General features: G+C 40.6%; 1 protein-coding gene across 1 annotated transcript; it reads right to left on the bottom strand.

Annotated features, from left to right (window-relative positions):
- Nucleotides 1-5,178: 5,178 nt before the first annotated feature.
- tkfc (triokinase/FMN cyclase) lies at nucleotides 5,179-14,690 on the bottom strand. Its single transcript, XM_056259312.1, has 16 exons — nucleotides 14,649-14,690; nucleotides 14,301-14,490; nucleotides 12,995-13,287; nucleotides 12,837-12,915; nucleotides 12,596-12,685; nucleotides 11,950-11,984; nucleotides 11,789-11,873; nucleotides 11,612-11,701; nucleotides 11,335-11,451; nucleotides 10,885-11,001; nucleotides 9,141-9,278; nucleotides 8,934-9,040; nucleotides 7,735-7,838; nucleotides 7,221-7,254; nucleotides 5,548-5,640; nucleotides 5,179-5,447 (listed from the first exon to the last, which is right to left on the bottom strand). The coding sequence occupies exons 1-16, from the start codon at nucleotides 14,652-14,654 to the stop codon at nucleotides 5,289-5,291; spliced, it is 1,737 nt and encodes a 578-aa protein (XP_056115287.1). The 5' UTR covers nucleotides 14,655-14,690; the 3' UTR covers nucleotides 5,179-5,288.
- Nucleotides 14,691-17,342: the final 2,652 nt, after the last annotated feature.

The raw sequence follows: 17,342 nt of genomic DNA, 5'->3' as shown, positions 1-17,342 counted from the left end.
GTAGATTTAAAAACACTGTTTTCTTTCCTGTGTCCTCCTTCACCTAACATGGACTTTGACTCGTATGTCAGACTTACATTATAAAGAAAATGCAGTCATTAAACAGAAACAGCAGTGCAGTGTGATTCTCTGCTTTCATGATTCACTGTTTATTTTAAATACCTCATCATCACACTTACGTCACACCATATATCAAGGCTCAATACGGGATTGTCAAGTTCCTTCCGTTCACGTGTGAATCTTGTTTTATGCAGTATGAACAACATTAAGTTGTGTGGGTATGTGAGCACGTAATACTTATCATGCTGGGGAATAAACATCACAATATATGCATTATCATCATATATTTGGTATAGTTTACCCTCGCCGCTATGAACTAAAACCAGGGGCGTCACTAGGCCCTTTTAGGGGGGCTTAACTTCTGCCAAGCCCCCCTAAAAATGTGAGATTAATGTAGGCTACACAAATTCGTGTTCGCTTCAGTCTTGTTATATTCAGATTCAGCACGTTCTCAATCCACAGCTGCGCCGTGCAGAGAGCACGTCAGAAACAGAGGACAGGGTGTGTGTGTTCATTTGTGTTTTCATCTGAGCCTCATTGGTCTGTCACTGCTCGTCAATGTCAGAGACGACCAATCAAATCAAAGTAGGCGGGCTTTATGTTCAAAGACGCTGCTGAGCGCGAATTTTCAGTGCGACACGACCATTTTTTACAGTCTATGGACTCGACGCGTACGGTCAAGTGCGAGATAAGATGTAAGTAGCTAAACTTAACATTTCATATTTTACTTTTTTTAGGTCATAAATGTTAAACGAATGACAAAAAATAATCGGGCAAACTAATATAGTTTTGTCTAATTTCGCCATTTTGAACTGAAAATAGGCCTATACACTCATGTAATGTAATAATTAGTTTACAAGAAACATTAACAAAGCCGTTTTCATCATGTTAGGCACAAGATTAATAATGAATGTGTACATATTGAGAATATAATACAAATTGTAGCCTTTAGTAAATTAAAAAAGCTCAGCTTTAGGAGGGGAAGAGAAAGGAAGGAAGAGACTGAGAAAAAAAGGAAGAGTGATGGAGATGAGAAGAGAGGAGGTATTGACAAATAATCTGCCCACTGACATGGTTTTAAAGCTATTTCTTATCCTTTTTTTTTTGGTCTTCAAACGTCTTGAAATGCACATATCAGAAATAAAAAATTTGAACCCCCTACCAATCTCAAATTTAGGACCTCTGTGATTATAAAGCCCTGTCTACGGCCCTGTATTAGGCATAAGATCAATAATAAATGTGTAGCCTACATATTGTGAATGCATTTAATAAACTTAATTACCTTTAGTAGCTTTCAGTAAATAAACGCGTCTGAGAAAATGATTCATAGGCAAAATCAACCTATCAGTTGACCCTATGTTTACTTTCTTCACTGACAGACAAAAATGAAAAGCCTATATCAGTCAAAGCTCAGCTTTAGGAGGGGAAGAGACAGGGCAAGAGAAAAACAAAGAGAAAAAAAGTGATGCTGCTGATGAGGAGAGAAAAATTGTCAGCTGCCCACTATCCAAGTTTTTTGGCCTTCAGAACATCTTAAAATGCACATATGTAGATCAGAGAAATCAACATTTTCTCGGGGAGACCCCGAACCCCCCTATTTGCCCTGCCTCACATTAGGGACCACAGTTATTATAAAACCGTGCCTTTGCATCGTAATGAAAATGGTTAATAGTGATCTTTAGATCCTAAACTAAAGTGTTACCTTTTTTTATAATTTGTTTAAAAATCATATTGGGGGCTTAGCCCCCCTAAAATGAAAATCCTAGTGACGCCCCTGACTAAAACAACCTTTTTTTGAGAAAGGTTGTTTTTTTAATGTTCCGCAGAGAAAGAGATACAGGTTTGAAATGACATGAGGGTGAATAAATGATGAAAGATTTTATTTATTTTTTTGGTTGAGTAAACTATACCTTTAACATCTGATTATTCAAAATGATGTCATCAGAGATTAAAATACAGCATTTTTTTATTCGTTTTTATTAGTTAAATTTATTCGTTTCACAAATTCACAATTAATACTGCATTTTAAATTACTTTGTTAAAACATTTAGTGTTAAATTTACCTTTAATAAGGCTAATTTTGCATTTAAAGCTTATTAATCCCTTAAAAAAAATTACATATCTGCATTAAATTACCATAATTGTTTACAACAGTTTAAAAAAACCCTCTCACTTTTACAATGTTTGGTCTTAGTCACTATTATTGTTTCATTAATGGTGGTGTATTGATGGATTATTTATTCAGTATTTTCACCATTTTCATTACAGCTGAAGAATGTAAATTCTGCCGCGTTAGCGGCACCAAGCTGCAATACAAAAAATAATGACCGTTTTAAACAGGTTTCTTGGACCAAACGCACACAATTGAATGAGCCAGTATTTCTATGTTGGTCAAAAACATTTGAATGTTGAAAATGCAGCAGAGCCACAGTTTTACACTCCTCAGGGGTGTCAACTTGTCTCACATTTAACTGGGATCAGAGAAAGTATTTCAACGGTTTTCAAATCATTCACATCTTTGAAGATCTGCACAAATCAATGTTAGCAAACCTTTGTGGGTTTTTTTTTACAAGCCTTTTGCTTTACTGTTCCCTAAAGTGCCCCAATTATGCTTTTTCGAGTATTACCGAACAACATCTACTTTGACCCTCAAAAACTGTAGTTGTAGCTGAGGCCTGAAAGAGTTTGGTTCATGTTGTCGAAATGTTGAAAAGATGATGTTTTCAGCACTGCCAATACACTTTGATGCACTTCAAAAGGACGAGGACTCGCACCGAAATTGTTGCGGAAAAACTGACGCCATCTTTACTGTTCGTATCACTGTGTATCAAGTGCTGAGGAAGATCTGGAGCTGAAATTCACATATGATAATGGTCGTTTAGTTTCCAACACTTGTTGTAACTGGTCGACCAATCACAACAAACTGGGCCGTCCGACCGAGCAGAGTAGACCAATCACAACAGACTGGGCCGTCTGACCAATCAGAGCAGAGTAGGCTCTCGGGGTTTAGAGAGACTAAGGCTGTGTCCGAAATCTCCCACTACTCACTATATAGTGGACTATATAGTGAGCTCGCCATTTTGTAGTGCTGTCCGAATGTATAGTGATGATTATTATACCCTATATAGTCCACTCAATGTATCCCAGAATGCATTTTGAAAAGTAGTGTACAACCAATGGTCACTAACCGAAGCCCTACATACCATCATTGCGCTGATCTGTATGTGTACTTTTACTCAAGTAATAAAGCTGTGTACTCTGTCCGTCTCTGATAAAGACCTAGCATCATCTTCATCTTTAACTTACAATATGACGACGTCCAGGGCCGGAGTGGGACTAATTTTCAGCCCTGGAGTTTCATGCCTTAGACCGGCCCACTTTAGTTCCCGACCGACTATATTAAAATAATGTAATTAAACCCTCAGTATATACTGTAAGTCTGCAATAGTGCACTGTTCTGTACAGCCTTGTAATTCATTGTATTTTTCAAAACTATAATTTTCTATTCAGTGCAATTACACAGGGTTTTATAAATACAAAGGTCCCAAATGTGATCTGGGTTCGGGGGCATATTATTTTTCCACTGTCATTGGCTGTGATCAGTGTGATGTATGATGTAACTTATATCTGTGTTAAATAGCAATGCATTGTAATAAAGTTATTCTCATTCTGGGCACAGTATGCAATAGGCTATTCCTCTACCTGCTCTCCTCTCTCATCTCCATCTTCTCTCATTCTTCTCTCAGTCTCTTTATCTTTAGGTTACCTGTAAATCTCCCCTTCCCGAAGCTGAGCTTTGATTGGTACAGTCTTTGCAAACTGATTATTTATGTCGGTCGTTTAAAACTTCTATCGTAAAACGGCTGTTTAGTGCACTTGCATCTTATCTCGTGAAGCGTCGCGTTGGGATTCGCGCGCGGCCGCGGCTCGCGTGTGAACATAAATCCCGCTTGCTTTGATCGGTCATCTCAAACATTTAGCCATTGTCGACGAGCGGTGTTTGAGGACTGAAGCAGCTGAGGAGGTCGGTTATCGTCGCGATATGCGAATCATTGCAGCACCAAATTAGAGGTAATATTAGGCAATTATTTCACAAAGTTTGAGTTTCACAAACCCTGAGGCTATTTGGCCGCTTGAGTTTCTAGAGATTTTTTATTATTCTGGCCTTTTCAGTGCCGCCTTTGCGCCTATTATCCATGTTTTGTATCTCTTATTTTTTGTTCGCACATCTCTAACAACTGACTTTTCTGTGTGGGGCTGCGAGAAAATAATAATAAAAAAATAGTGGGGCTGCGCTGTGATTGGAGCCTTTATAGAGAAAGCATTCAACCCAGTGCCATGCCATGACAACACCGGCCCTCCTGGCTAATAAAACAGACCGGCCCACCGGGAGTTCCCCCGGTGCTCCCGATTAGCCAATCCGGGCCTGACGACGTCTCGCTAGCGTAGCAAGAACAGCACGTCGTTTTCTGTGTCTAGAAATCCTGTTTCTTTTGCTAATCCGCAAAATCTTCTGAATCACGAGAACAAACAAACAAAAAAAAAAAATATTGAGTGGCATCTCCACAGAGTCTAAAAGCTGTTTTATTAAGAGTATTATGAGCAAGATATTTGATAACGTAGATCTGTTTTTTTTTTCTAATGTCGACAGGCAAGAGAAAACGGTGCATGGCGCGAAAATGAAAATATATGAAATATGTGTTTATAAGTTATAATCATGTGTGGAGTAACGCATTATAACAGAAACGGCCAGAAATGACTTTTAATTTGACAATTTTGGAGAAATAAGCTCAATATAATGTAATGTATTTATATAAAAAAAATCTATTTAGCCCAGAGCTGGCTCGGCACCAGCTGACAGATGATGGCGCGTTTAAATAGTGCGACAGTAATGACGTAATCAACAGCGCCGAGAGACGATCGAGTAGTGTCCGAGAGTGGTGTTTCTATTATGCTGGTGAGCTCACTATATAGTGCTCTACTCCCTACCCCCAACATAGGGGTTAGGGAGTAGTGGTTTGAGTGGAGATTTCGGACACAGCCTAAATCTTAAATTCGAAGGAACCGGTTTCAGACTCTTTGAAAATTTGGAGAAAAGGTATATTAAGATAATTTTTACCTTGCATGGATGTAAACCTATTGTAGGAGACATCCTAAATAAAATTAGGAACCTTTAAAATGGCATAATAGAGGCACTTTAAGATTCTGCATGTTGTTGGTGAGCTTCTTTAACTCTCCGCCTTCAAAGAATGGAGTATGGCCCTCAGAATGGCGGCTACCGCCACGGCCCCAGGGTCAGGCTGGGTCAAATGTTCAGACGCAACGTAACTGGCTCGTCCAGCCCTTGCAGTGAGACTGCGTGTAGATTCGGCTCCCAAATCTGCTTTCTGTTACAAATAGATAGGCAAGAGGCTAATATCATAGATGCAAGAAATTATGAGAAAACATCAAAAGCAAAAAAATGCTATTTAAAGTGATAGTCCATACCTCCACTGCTGCTTGTAGTATAGCCATGTGACCATCAGGAGGTGCTGTGGAAAGTTTCATCAACTCCTCCACAGCAGGGCATAGGGCATCAAGCTAAAAGATAACACAGAGGGTCAGTTTCATCAATGATTTGCAGATATCAAAAGATTTGATTTAATAAAAGGTTTAAAGGGATAGTTCGGCCAAAAATGATATTTAAACCATGCATTACTCACCCTCAAGCCGTTCGAGATGCATATGTCAATCTTGTTTCAGACGAACACATTTTCAGTTATTTTGGAAAATGTCTTAGACCCTTCAGTGGATATAATGTAAAGCAATGGGGTCCACCTCCTTCAAGTCCCAAAATGTGCATATATCCTTCACAGAAGTAATCCATCCGGCTCCAGGGGGATAAACGAAGGCCTTATGAGGGTAATCCGTGCGGTTTTGTCGTAAAAATATACATATTTAAAACTTTATAAATGAAAATATCTGACTTCCGGCAACGATCGACGCGCGTTCACGGGTGATGTTTTGCTCTGCTCTCTGCATAGCTCTCTGGCTGCGCGGGCGCGTTCGTTCTACGTCACGACGCTACGTCCTACCTCGTACGCCGACTTCCATCACCCGTGGACGCGCGTCGATCGTTGCCGGAAGTCAGATATTTTTATTTATAAAGTTTTAAATATGTATATTTTTACGACAAAACCGCACGGATTACCCTCATAAGGCCTTCGTTTATCCCCCTGGAGCCGGATGGATTACTTCTGTGAAGGATATATGCACATTTTGGGACTTGAAGGAGGTGGACCCCATTGCTTCACATTATATCCACTGAAGGGTCTAAGACATTTTCTAAAATAACTGAAAATGTGTTCGTCTGAAACAAGATTGACATATGCATCTCGAACGGCTTGAGGGTGAGTAATGCATCGTTTAAATATCATTTTTGGCCGAACTATCCCTTTAAGGACTTGCAGGTAAATTATTTCAAAAACACTGCCCAAGCAGATTAATCATTGATACATGGATATAAACTGTCAGTAGAGTTTGCCAATAGCCTACACATATTTATCCAAAATACTGATCATGTACATTCAGTAAACTATTCAGGTAAACAGGGAACTACACTTCTATTCAAAAGTAAGATTATTTTTGAAAGAAATTAATACTTTTATTCAGCAAGGATGCATTAAATTGGTCAAAAGTGACAGCAAAGACATTTATAATGTTGCAAAAGATTTCTATCCCAAATAAATATCAGTTTCCACAAACATATTATCAATGTTGCAAACAGTTGTGCTGCTTAATAAGAAATGTTTCTTGAGCACCAAATCTTTTAAATTTCTGAAGGATCATGACGAGACTGGATTAATGTCTGATGCTGAAAATTCAGCTTTGACTTTTTTTTTTTAAATCACAAAAATTGCACAATATTCCTGTTTTTCTTTTTTTTTAACTGTATTTTTGGTCAAATAAGTGCAGCCTTGGTGAGCAGAAGAGACTTTTTTTAAATTTAAAAAATCTTCAGAAAACAAAATTACCTCAAACTTTTGAACGGTAGTGTAATTCATGCATAATGTTAAATAATACGCTTTTACTATTTGCTAATTAAAGAATAGAGATTAACAATTTATGTGCAACAATGATTAAAACTAGAATTTGAGTCTTAATTCTTGTTTCAATCATACCATGGTCCGATCTCCTGGTTCAGCACCTCCATATCTGTCCGTCGGAAAAAACAAGGAATAAATTTGCAATAAAATGACACATCTTTATACTTTGTGCCAAACTGTAAACTTGGCAACATGTATATTCTAATATACTGAGAATACTAAAGTATGAAGGAAAACAATTGAGGATGAGTTAATTTAATACTGGTGACCCTGACGGTGAACGTGATTTTACCAAGTACAACATCTTCCTAAATCAACATCTTTGTTGATCCTGGAACATCATTCCAATCAACCAATCAGATTTAAGGGACAAGTTTACAGTTTATGTCACGTTTAGGGTTACAACCACTGTTAGGTGCTTCTACATCAGTGTTATTCACCATCATTTCCCTCTGCTTTTAGGGATAACTTACGGGTAGGGTTAGGTTTGGGGGTAGGGATAGGGTTAGGACCACATTTTCAGACAGAAATGTTGTTCCAGGAACACACCTGACTTGGCAAAAAAACAAAAACAAAACAAATCACTGACCTTTTCATGGCCTCGGTCCCAGCATGCAATGCCTTGGCCCAAGCAGCACCATCACTGTTTTGTTTGAGATAAGGGGCAGCCGCAGACAAAAACAAGCAATATAACTGGGGAGAAAAAGATAACGGATCATTTGATCATTTCATGAGAAAGACAATCATTTTTCCCCCCAGATATTTAGGGTGTGTTCACACTTGGCATGTTTGGTTCGATTAAAACAAACCCTGGTGCGACTGCTCTGTTAGTGCGGTTCATTCGAAAAAATGTTGCTATCTGAACCCTGGTGCAACCAAACAAGCGGACCGAGACGCTGGAAATATGGGTCTCGGACTCTCGGTCCACTTCAAATTAGACTGAAATATGAACGCAACACGGACCAAAGACATAAACGAACCAAAAACAGGACATGATGTCACAAGATGCGACCCTAAAAGAACAGAATGCTCGAGCACACCTGGTTCTTCTCCGTTACAGTTCGGTATATGTGTCGGAAATGCCGTCTCCGTGCAGTAGATCTTCATTTAATGACTCCTTTACACATTTCATAAGCTCTTCGCGAGTTCTCAGCTGGTCAAAATACCATCATATTTAGGCTTCGCACATACAAGGACCGTGTTTAGCCCAGCACAGCATTGTTTTGGATGTTTGGTAAGTTCCGTCGCAAAATATACGCCATAAAAGCCATTTTTTTTGTTTTGTATGTTTAGGTTCAGTGTTAAAAATGACAGTGAACGCTAAGTAAACCAGGACTAAATGTATACATTGGTACAGAGCAGACAAACAAACCAAGAGAGCCAAACTACAAGTGTGAACACACCCTTAAGCCCCGATCACACCAAGGACGATAACTATAACGATAAAGATATAGTTCTAAAATCATTCTACATATTAAAAATAGCAGGGTTCACACCACAACTATAATGATAACGGCAGAAAGGAACGATATCATTGGAATCACTTTAATAAAATAAAAAAAAATCCAGCTGATGACCGATAAAAACATTGACAGCCAATCAGAATCCACCAGACTTTAAAGAGCTCGAGCATTTGAAGCAGCAGACGATTGCAGTGCGCGCTTAGGATAAACAGAACAATATCAACCGCTGATATAGTTTTTGTTCTTGGTGTGAACGGGCCATTAGAGTAATTTATGCACTGAAGCACTGGTTTAGCGCGTCAAGTGTCTGAACACATTCACATACCGCCCCTGATGATCCTCCCATCCTTTCCTGGACCAACAGACCCAGATCTGCAAGAAGCTGGCCAAGGTTTCCAGGGATTCTGCGGGTCTGGAGCCACTCCTGAATGGCTGAAGTAGACCACATTGTGAAGGCAAGTGAAACATTTTAGGTTTAAATTAGGTTGGTTTAAATACTATATGCACTGTTTAAATGTGGATAAAGTTTTACCATTAGCTAAAAGAGCATGTGTGCTCCCACAATCTCCATCCCCTGCTGCGCGGTCCAAAGCATTGAGTTCCTCTCGGCGCTGCAGGAGGATCTTACACACGGACTCCAAAACCAGGCGAATGACGGAAGAAAGCGAGCCTGTGAAGCAGCACCAATGTGTCGATGAAGTGCTTCAGGTGTTTCAGTTAATACTGTACAAATAAGATTTTTCAAATAGTTTCAGCAGAAATGCATTAAAGGGTTAGTTCACCCAAAAATGAAAATGCTGTCAGTAATTACTCTCCCTCATGTTGTTCAACCCCGTAAGACGTTCGTTCATCTTCGGAACACAAATTAAGATATTTTTGATTAGATCTGAGAGCTGGATCACTCCTCCATAGGCTTCTTAAGGGATCGAAACTGGCCGGCCCAAAAGTTATGAAAGACATCGTTAAAATAGTCCGAGTGACAATAGAGTGGCTCAATCTTAAGTTTATCAAGCGACGAGAATACTTTTTGTGCGCAAAAAAAACAAACAAAAATAACGGCTTTATTCAACTAATCATTTCCTTCTCTGTGGGCCGTGATATTTCACGTAGTGATATTGCGCAAAGCTTCTTGGTTGTACGTCACGCATCACACACATGACCAGCGTTGGCCAATAGTGAGCCTACGTGTGACGTGCAACCTAGAAGCTTTGCGCAATATCACTACGTGAAATATCACGGCCGTACAGAGAAGGAAATGATTAGTTGAATAAAGTCGTTATTTTTGTTTGTTTTTTTGCGCACAAAAAGTATTCCCGTCGCTTGATAAACTTAAGATTGAACCACTCTATTGTCACTCGGACTATTTTAACGATGTCTTTCATAACTTTTGGGCCGGCCAGATTCAATCCCTTAAGAAGCCAATATGGAGGAGTGATCCAGCTCTCAGATTTAATCAAAAATATCTTAATTTGTGTTCCGAAGATGAACGAAAGTCTTATGGGGTTGAACAACATGAGGGTGAGTAATTACTGACAGAATTTTTGATTTTTGAGTGAACTAACCCTTTAAATTGACATTTATAATGTTACTTTAATTTCAATGATGTTCTTTTGAACGTTCTGTTCATCAGAGAATTCGGATTCATCTTTACCATCACAGGAATAAATGACATTTTAAAATATATTAAAATAGAAAACAGCTACTTTAAATTTCTAATATTTCACAATATTACTGTTTTTACTGTATTTTTTAAATAAATGCAGCCTTGGTAAAAATAAGAGGCACCAACGACGATAACGATAAAGATATAGTTCTAAATCTAAAAGAATAGCAGAGTCCACACCACAACTATAACGATAACGGCAGAGAGGAATGATATCGTTGTAATCACTTTCAGAAATTTTTTTTCCCCGCTAATAAGCGATAAACCAATCCGAATCCATCCTGCTTTCAGAGCTCGAGCAATGCGACAGACGACAAAACTGCCGCGCGCTTATAATGAACAGAACGATATTGTCTGCTGGTGTGGACGCTAGTATAGTTATCATTATAGTTTTATAGGTTTATAGCCCTTTATTCTCACCAAGACTTGCACTGGCCCCAAGCTTTTAAACAGTTGTGCATTTATATTACTCTATTAGTAGTAAAATATTTACCCATGCAAATTATTAATTATTTATTATAAATAATTTATGTATAGTATTAGTTTAATAATTACACAAAGAAACTGAGGCATATATAACTGAAATTTGAAAAATATAAATTTTGCACTCTACCTTCATGATATTGATCTGAAGCTGTGGCAGGTTTTTCTGCAGGTTCAATGAACAGGTTCCTCCCGCTCGCAGAGGTCGTGCTGAGGTTAGGCCAGGCCGGGGCGGTGGTTTTAGCATCTGAGAAAGACAAATCAGTGACACTTCCCATACACTGCACTACATACTAAAATTATATATATATGTGTGTGTGTGTGTGTGTAAGTGCGCATACATGTGTATATGTATGTATATATATATATATATATATTTGTAAATTCTCTACACATGCATTCATTTCAGAGTATACTGGCAATTTTAGCATCTTAAAGATGCTGTGTGCAGTGAAACTTTGTTCATGTGTTTACCGGTAATATACATTTCAGCTCTATCATAATAACTCTTTTTCTGAGAACTAAATAATGATTCCAATGTCATCCAGGTGGTGTAAAACTGGATTTAAAGCGAACGCACCAAACAGTCGGAGCATCTCTTCATCAACCTTCATTAAAGAAAGAGACATTCCCGCCATCTCCAGTGATGTCATGAACGATCCCGACATCACCCTGACAACCAGCACACCACGCTCCTCTGAAAAGGAGAATCGAATCAGAAACAGTTGAAGACATCTAATTTCCAAACAGTATAATGAAATGCAAATATTAGGATATAACAAGATCAATTATTCAGATCTATATATTTTGTCTAAAATTGAATGTTTTAATCTAGCGTTGTGCTACTTGAGTCTCACCTAGGCAGTGTACAGCTGCTTTGGAAACCACAGCTATTTCCAAACATGAAAGAGCACCAAGATTATTCACACACAGCACCACCTTGTCTCCTGTTAGAGAAATACATTTTTAAATACACATTCATGTAAACGCACAGCCTCAGAATCAACCCTGTGCTGACCAGTTACACATCATACCTGACTTCAGGGACAGATGCGATTTGTTTGAGGAATCAGTCATGTGACTTATTATAGTTTTCACAACTTCATCGGCAGAGGCCACCTGAAATAAATCAAAACCATCAATCTCAATACTCTTTATTGTAGGATTGGATGAACGCCATTTTGAAAAGACTCACTTTCGATCTCTTAATACCTGGTTCTCCGTGGATCCCTATACAAATAAATATAGTGTACATTTTAATATATAAATATAGTATATAAACACTACTGTTCAAACGTTTGGAATCAGTAAGATAAAAAAAAAAAAAAAAAATTGACATGCAAGGACACATGAAATTGATCAGCAAAAGACATTTATAATGTTACAAAAGATTTCCTTTTTTAAATAAATGCTGTTTTTTTGCTGTTCTATTTATCAAGAGTCCTGAAAAAATGAAAAATAAATTTAAATTCTATAAAAATCTCTCAATATTACTGTTTTAACTGAAATTTTGTTTAAATAAATGAGTGTATATATAAATATATATTGCTGTTAAATCGATTAATCTTATCTAATAAAAGTTTGAGATTATATTTGCATGTATATATATATATATATATATGTGTATGTATGAATATATATATATATATCATAAATCACGATTAATCAATTTGACAGAAGTATATACAGTATATATATATATATATATTACTGCTGTCAAATCGATTAATTGTGATTAAACACACACATAAAAGCTATATACACGTACTTACTGCTACATAAAATAATTAATTTTAAAATAATTTTTAATCTTTACTCTTTTTGTTATAGATCTCTCTTACCCAGTCCCAACTCCATCTCTCCTGGTGGAAGCTGGAAAGATGGTAGGCATCCGGGAACACTGCATGGAGACAGACTAACACCCAATGTCCCTGTTAAAACAACAATATATATGATGTCAGTGTGTATGTATATATATTGCATAGCACAGTGGCTGGATTTTCACAATTGAAACAAATTTCCTTCAGTACTGCAACATTTAAGCTATAACAACCCAAATGGTACTATGCTGGTCTTTCTCACCAATATTTTTTGTTGCTTTGTTCACCCATGCAACGATTTCATCCAAAGGACAGCCTTTCTCTGCTAGAGCTCCAGCTAGCTAAAAAGAAAAATTGCATTTATTTAAAAAAAAAACGATAAAATTGATTAATATAGCCATGTCAAGCTCATTCTGGTACCTTATGAATGAACACAGTTCCACACAAGCCTCTCCTGCCGGCCTTGCTGGGTTGAGCGAAGGCGCAGTCATCGGCCACAATCACCATGTCCGCCTGGACGCCCTGCGATCTGGCCTGTTCGACAGCTATGCCAAAGTTTAGACGGTCACCCGTGTAGTTCTTCACGATGAGCAGGACTCCTGAAGCGCCTCCCTTCCACAGAGTCAGGATGGCAGCCAGGACACTTCCCGGAGGAGGAGACGCAAACACTGCTCCCGCCACAGCTCCGGACAGCATCCCCATGCCAATGTAACCTGAAGGAGAGTGGAAGTAGCTCAAGTACAGCAATGGCACTAGCAACACCAAGCTCATAAGTTCAATTCCAAGGGAAATGCATAAACTTTTAAACGTTTTTTTTAATGTTTTTAAAGAAGTCTCTTATGCTTAGACTGCATTTTTTTTTATTAAAAATACAGTAAAACAGTAGTATTGTGAAATAGTTTTTCAATTTAAAAGAACTTCTTTCAACTTCGTTGATATATTTTAAAATGCAATGTCAAGCTGTGATGCAAAGCTGAATTTTCAGCATCATTACTCCAGTCTTCAGTGTCACATGATCCTTCAGAAATCATTCTAATATGCTGATTTGATTGCTGCTCAAGAAATATTTCTTATTATTAAATGTTTAAAGCAGTTGTGCTGTGTAAACAATGATGCATTTTGTGAGGATTCTTTGATGAATAGAATCTTTTTTGACATTATAAATGTCTTTACTGACACTTCTGGTCAATTTAATGTGTCCTTGCTGAAATAAAAGTACAAATTTCCTACAAATCTTTTCTAAAAACAAAAACAAAAAATCTTACTGACCCCAAACATTTTAACAGTAGCCTAGTGTAAATGCTATAAAAATGGACTATGGTAACCACAAACCTTACTTTAGTAAGAATCTCCTTCAAACTGTATAAGAAGCTTTCATAATCATCTTTGTCATTGTAATTTCTAAAGAAATACAAACAAACCAGTTTAAGGACCAAACAGGAATGCATTTATGATATAATCTATTAAAATTATAGGCTACAGTATCATATTCCCTCTTGGTGTGCACAGGGCTTTACATTAATGTTTTATCAGGTGACCTAAAAAGAGCATCATCTAAAATAACCTGTTTTATTCAAGTCAAAAATATAATTTAAAATATCTGATTCCAACTGACTACATCAGATTACAGCAACTAATGTAATTTTAATAACTAACTTATGTTTTTTTTCTTCTTCTTTTAAATACGAACATAGCACAATAGAGAAGGGACTGTTACACGCATTACCTGCATGTGCGGGTTCATGGCCAGATCCTCCTCCGGACAGCAGAGCTACCTTTCCCTTAATGCTCTCCAGATCGGACCGCAGCACAACTCTGTGCCCCCGCAGCAGCGCCAGACCCCCGGTACTCCTGACGAGACCCTCCAAAGCCTCGTCCACACACTTCTCAACCGAGTTCAATAATCTACTCCGCACCTGCTCCAACCGTATAAAAATAATACATTTCAAACATTCGCATGTCACTATCGGTCAGTCACTACTGAACAGTTGTTTCGAAACCATATGCTTTGCACAATCGTCATGTAAGTTAACAAGTTTGTTGCAATATTCCTGCAGGAGAAACCGTTACATACCTCCATTACGCCTGCAGTCCGTGGACAACCTTCGTCCTTTGATCACTTGAACTCCGCAAACATGCATGACGATGACGTCACGAGCCCCGCTCCAGACCACGAGCTCTCATCTCCAATTTATATATTTTTAACTCTTTCCCCGCCATTGACGGAATTTTTAAATAATTTCCCGTTATTTATGAGACAACTATGGAAGATTGTCCACCACTGACACAAATAACTGACACAGCATTCTTTGTGTTTGTTTGTTTTGACGGTTGGTTAGAGGGCAAAGAAGTGAGTGCTTCACTGTATGCTGCACCATCCCCTGTCAGTGTTGCCACGGACCACGGTCATTCCCATGTGTGCTCTGGCACTGGTGAAGAGTACTATTTCCTGAAAGAGCAACACGGGTGTGTCTGCGTCTTTTTCAAGATGCCATTCCACCCGTGCGTTTCTGGATGCGGTTGTTCCCAGTCCCCAGCTGACAGTCACAATAGATGCATCACGTGTTTGGGCATTCAGCAAGCTTTTTTGTGGATGGCTCATGTTCTCATTGCAGGAACATGACTATCTCGGTCTCAGTGGCGGCGCCAGGGGGGAGCTATGTGGTGCTGTAGCTCCCCCTATAATAGCCATAGCACCCGCCCAGCCCCCCCTAGAAATGTCTGTAATTTTTATAATAATAATTTAAAAATATATATTTGGTCTAAAATAACATGAGGCCCAAACAGGCGATCTTCTATGGCCAATGGACGCAGCGCCCGGCGAACGTTTGCAGACATCCGAAGTCTCCCTTATATTGATAGCGGCTCCCTGATGGCCGCAAATTAGTTCAAATCTCCCGGAATCTAGAGCTCGCGAGCTCCAAACCGTGTAGTGCGCAAGACAGAGAGAGCGAGAGACACCCAACTCTTCCCCTGTAAACAGTCCCTGTGGGCCCCTCACTCCTCTATCACACCGCAGCTGGTTGAGCTCCCTACTGAACGTACTGGTCCCTCTGTAGTGAACCGACCAGCCGTTTCGTTCAGGCCTCCTCCTGAGGACAAGATGTCAATCGCTGCATCGCTGCATGTGCCTGTGGGCAAGCCGCTTTCTCCCTGCAAGCCATGGCATTGCTGCAGGTCCACCAGGCAGAAAGCTGCATGTGCCTGTGGGCAAGCCGCTTTCTCCCTGCAAGCCATGGCATTGCTGCAGGTCCACCAGGCCAAAGCACACATGGACATGCACGAGGGTAGTCCAGACCGTGAGCTCGTGGGTGAGCTCCGCACTGCAACCGACCTCGCCCTCCGGGGCATGAAGGTTGCGGCTCACGCGGTCGGTCTGGCAATGTCCACTCTAGTGGTCCAGGAGCGCCATCTCTGGCTCAACCTGGCCTATATGAGGGAGACCGACAAGTCTTGGTTCCTGGACTCCCCCATTTCCCAGGTTGGGCTCTTCGGCGACGCGGTGGAGAACTTCGCCCAACAGTTCTCCGCCGCCCAGAAGCAGATGAAGGCGATCCGGCACATCCTGCCCCGGCGGCCCACCGCAGGCAGGCCGTCCAGCCCGTCTCAGGCGCTGCTAGGCCAGGTGTCAAGCGCAAGTACAAGCATCCCTGAGATGGGCCACCCAGAGATGGAGGAACAAGCTCTTCGGGAGATGGTGACTGCACCACTCCCTCCCCCGGAGGGCCGGGTGGAGAATCTTTGTTTTGTTTCTGTTTTTGTTCCGCCTCTGGCTCCCCGGAGTTCACCCACATTTTCAAAGGGAGAGCAAATTCCTCTGTTCCTGGGTTCCAAGAGGGGCAGACTGGCGGTGTGCCTTGCCACCCTTGCCTTGCCAAGCCTTGCCACCCTCAGCCCCTCTTATATCGCCAGCCGGCAGCCAGGTCCAGTTTGAGGACCCGATTACGCCTTCTCACGCACCCACTGCCGACCTGTGGAGACAGGTTAGTGTTGCACCGCACACTCCCTGTTCGGGCCGCACCAGGGCCTTCCGAGTCAGGTCCCTGTCATCCACTTCGCTGTCCCACCCCGGGTACGTCTGTGGTGCCTCTGGTCCCCCTGGCCCAGTTCGTGGAAGCCTGGAAAGTGCTTCCCAACTGGTCCAGCTGGCTACTCCACACCACCAGATTTGGCTATTCGATTCAGTTCGGCAGGTGTCCGCCCAAGTTCAGCGGTTTTCATTACACTTCGCTGTTGAGCGAACGTGCCCCTGTCATGCGCGTGGAGATCGCAGTCCCACATGATCGAAGGATGCAATTGAGCTGGTCTCTCCAGCCGATATGAAGACCAGCTTCTACAGCCCGTACTTCATTGTACCCAAGAAAGGCGGTGGGTTACGGCCAATCTTGGACCTGCAAGTCTTGAATCGGGCCCTTTACAAGCTTCCGTTCAAGATGCTAAAGCAGAAACACATTTTCGAGTGCATCCGTCCCCGAGATTGGTTTGCAGCGATCGACCTGAAGGACGCGTACTTTCATGTCTCCATCCTCTCGCGACACAGGCCATTCCTGCGCTTTGCGTTCGAGGGTCGAGCATATCAGTACAAGGTCCTACCCTTGGATGGCCCTGTCACCTTTACAAAGGTCGCGGAGGCTTTTGTTCTTGGAGACGGATCCCATATGTGTATTATTCCACGGTACGGCTCCCTGCGGCGAGCCCATGTCTTTCCCTGTGCAGAGCCCGCTCTGCCGTCTCTGACCAGTGCTGTCTCCCCCCTGCTATAGGCCTG

This window comes from Rhinichthys klamathensis, unplaced genomic scaffold (assembly GCF_029890125.1).
Source record: "Rhinichthys klamathensis goyatoka isolate OS25496 unplaced genomic scaffold, OSU_Roscu_1.1 h1tg000165l_1, whole genome shotgun sequence".
NCBI classification, from domain to species: Eukaryota; Metazoa; Chordata; class Actinopteri; order Cypriniformes; family Leuciscidae; genus Rhinichthys; species Rhinichthys klamathensis.
The sequence above is the reverse complement of the archived record's forward strand: the minus strand, read 5'-3'. Positions and strand labels throughout refer to the sequence as shown.

What these genes read in the sequence shown, in the direction of transcription:
- tkfc (XM_056259312.1), bottom strand. An exon ending in GCATCTGTCCCTGAAGTCAG is followed by an intron (nt 11,702 to 11,788) that starts GTATGATGTGTA and finishes TTTCTCTAACAG; the next exon opens with GAGACAAGGTGGTGCTGTGT. An exon ending in AACCAGGAGATCGGACCATG is followed by an intron (nt 5,641 to 7,220) that starts GTATGATTGAAA and finishes GTTATCTTTTAG; the next exon opens with CTTGATGCCCTATGCCCTGC.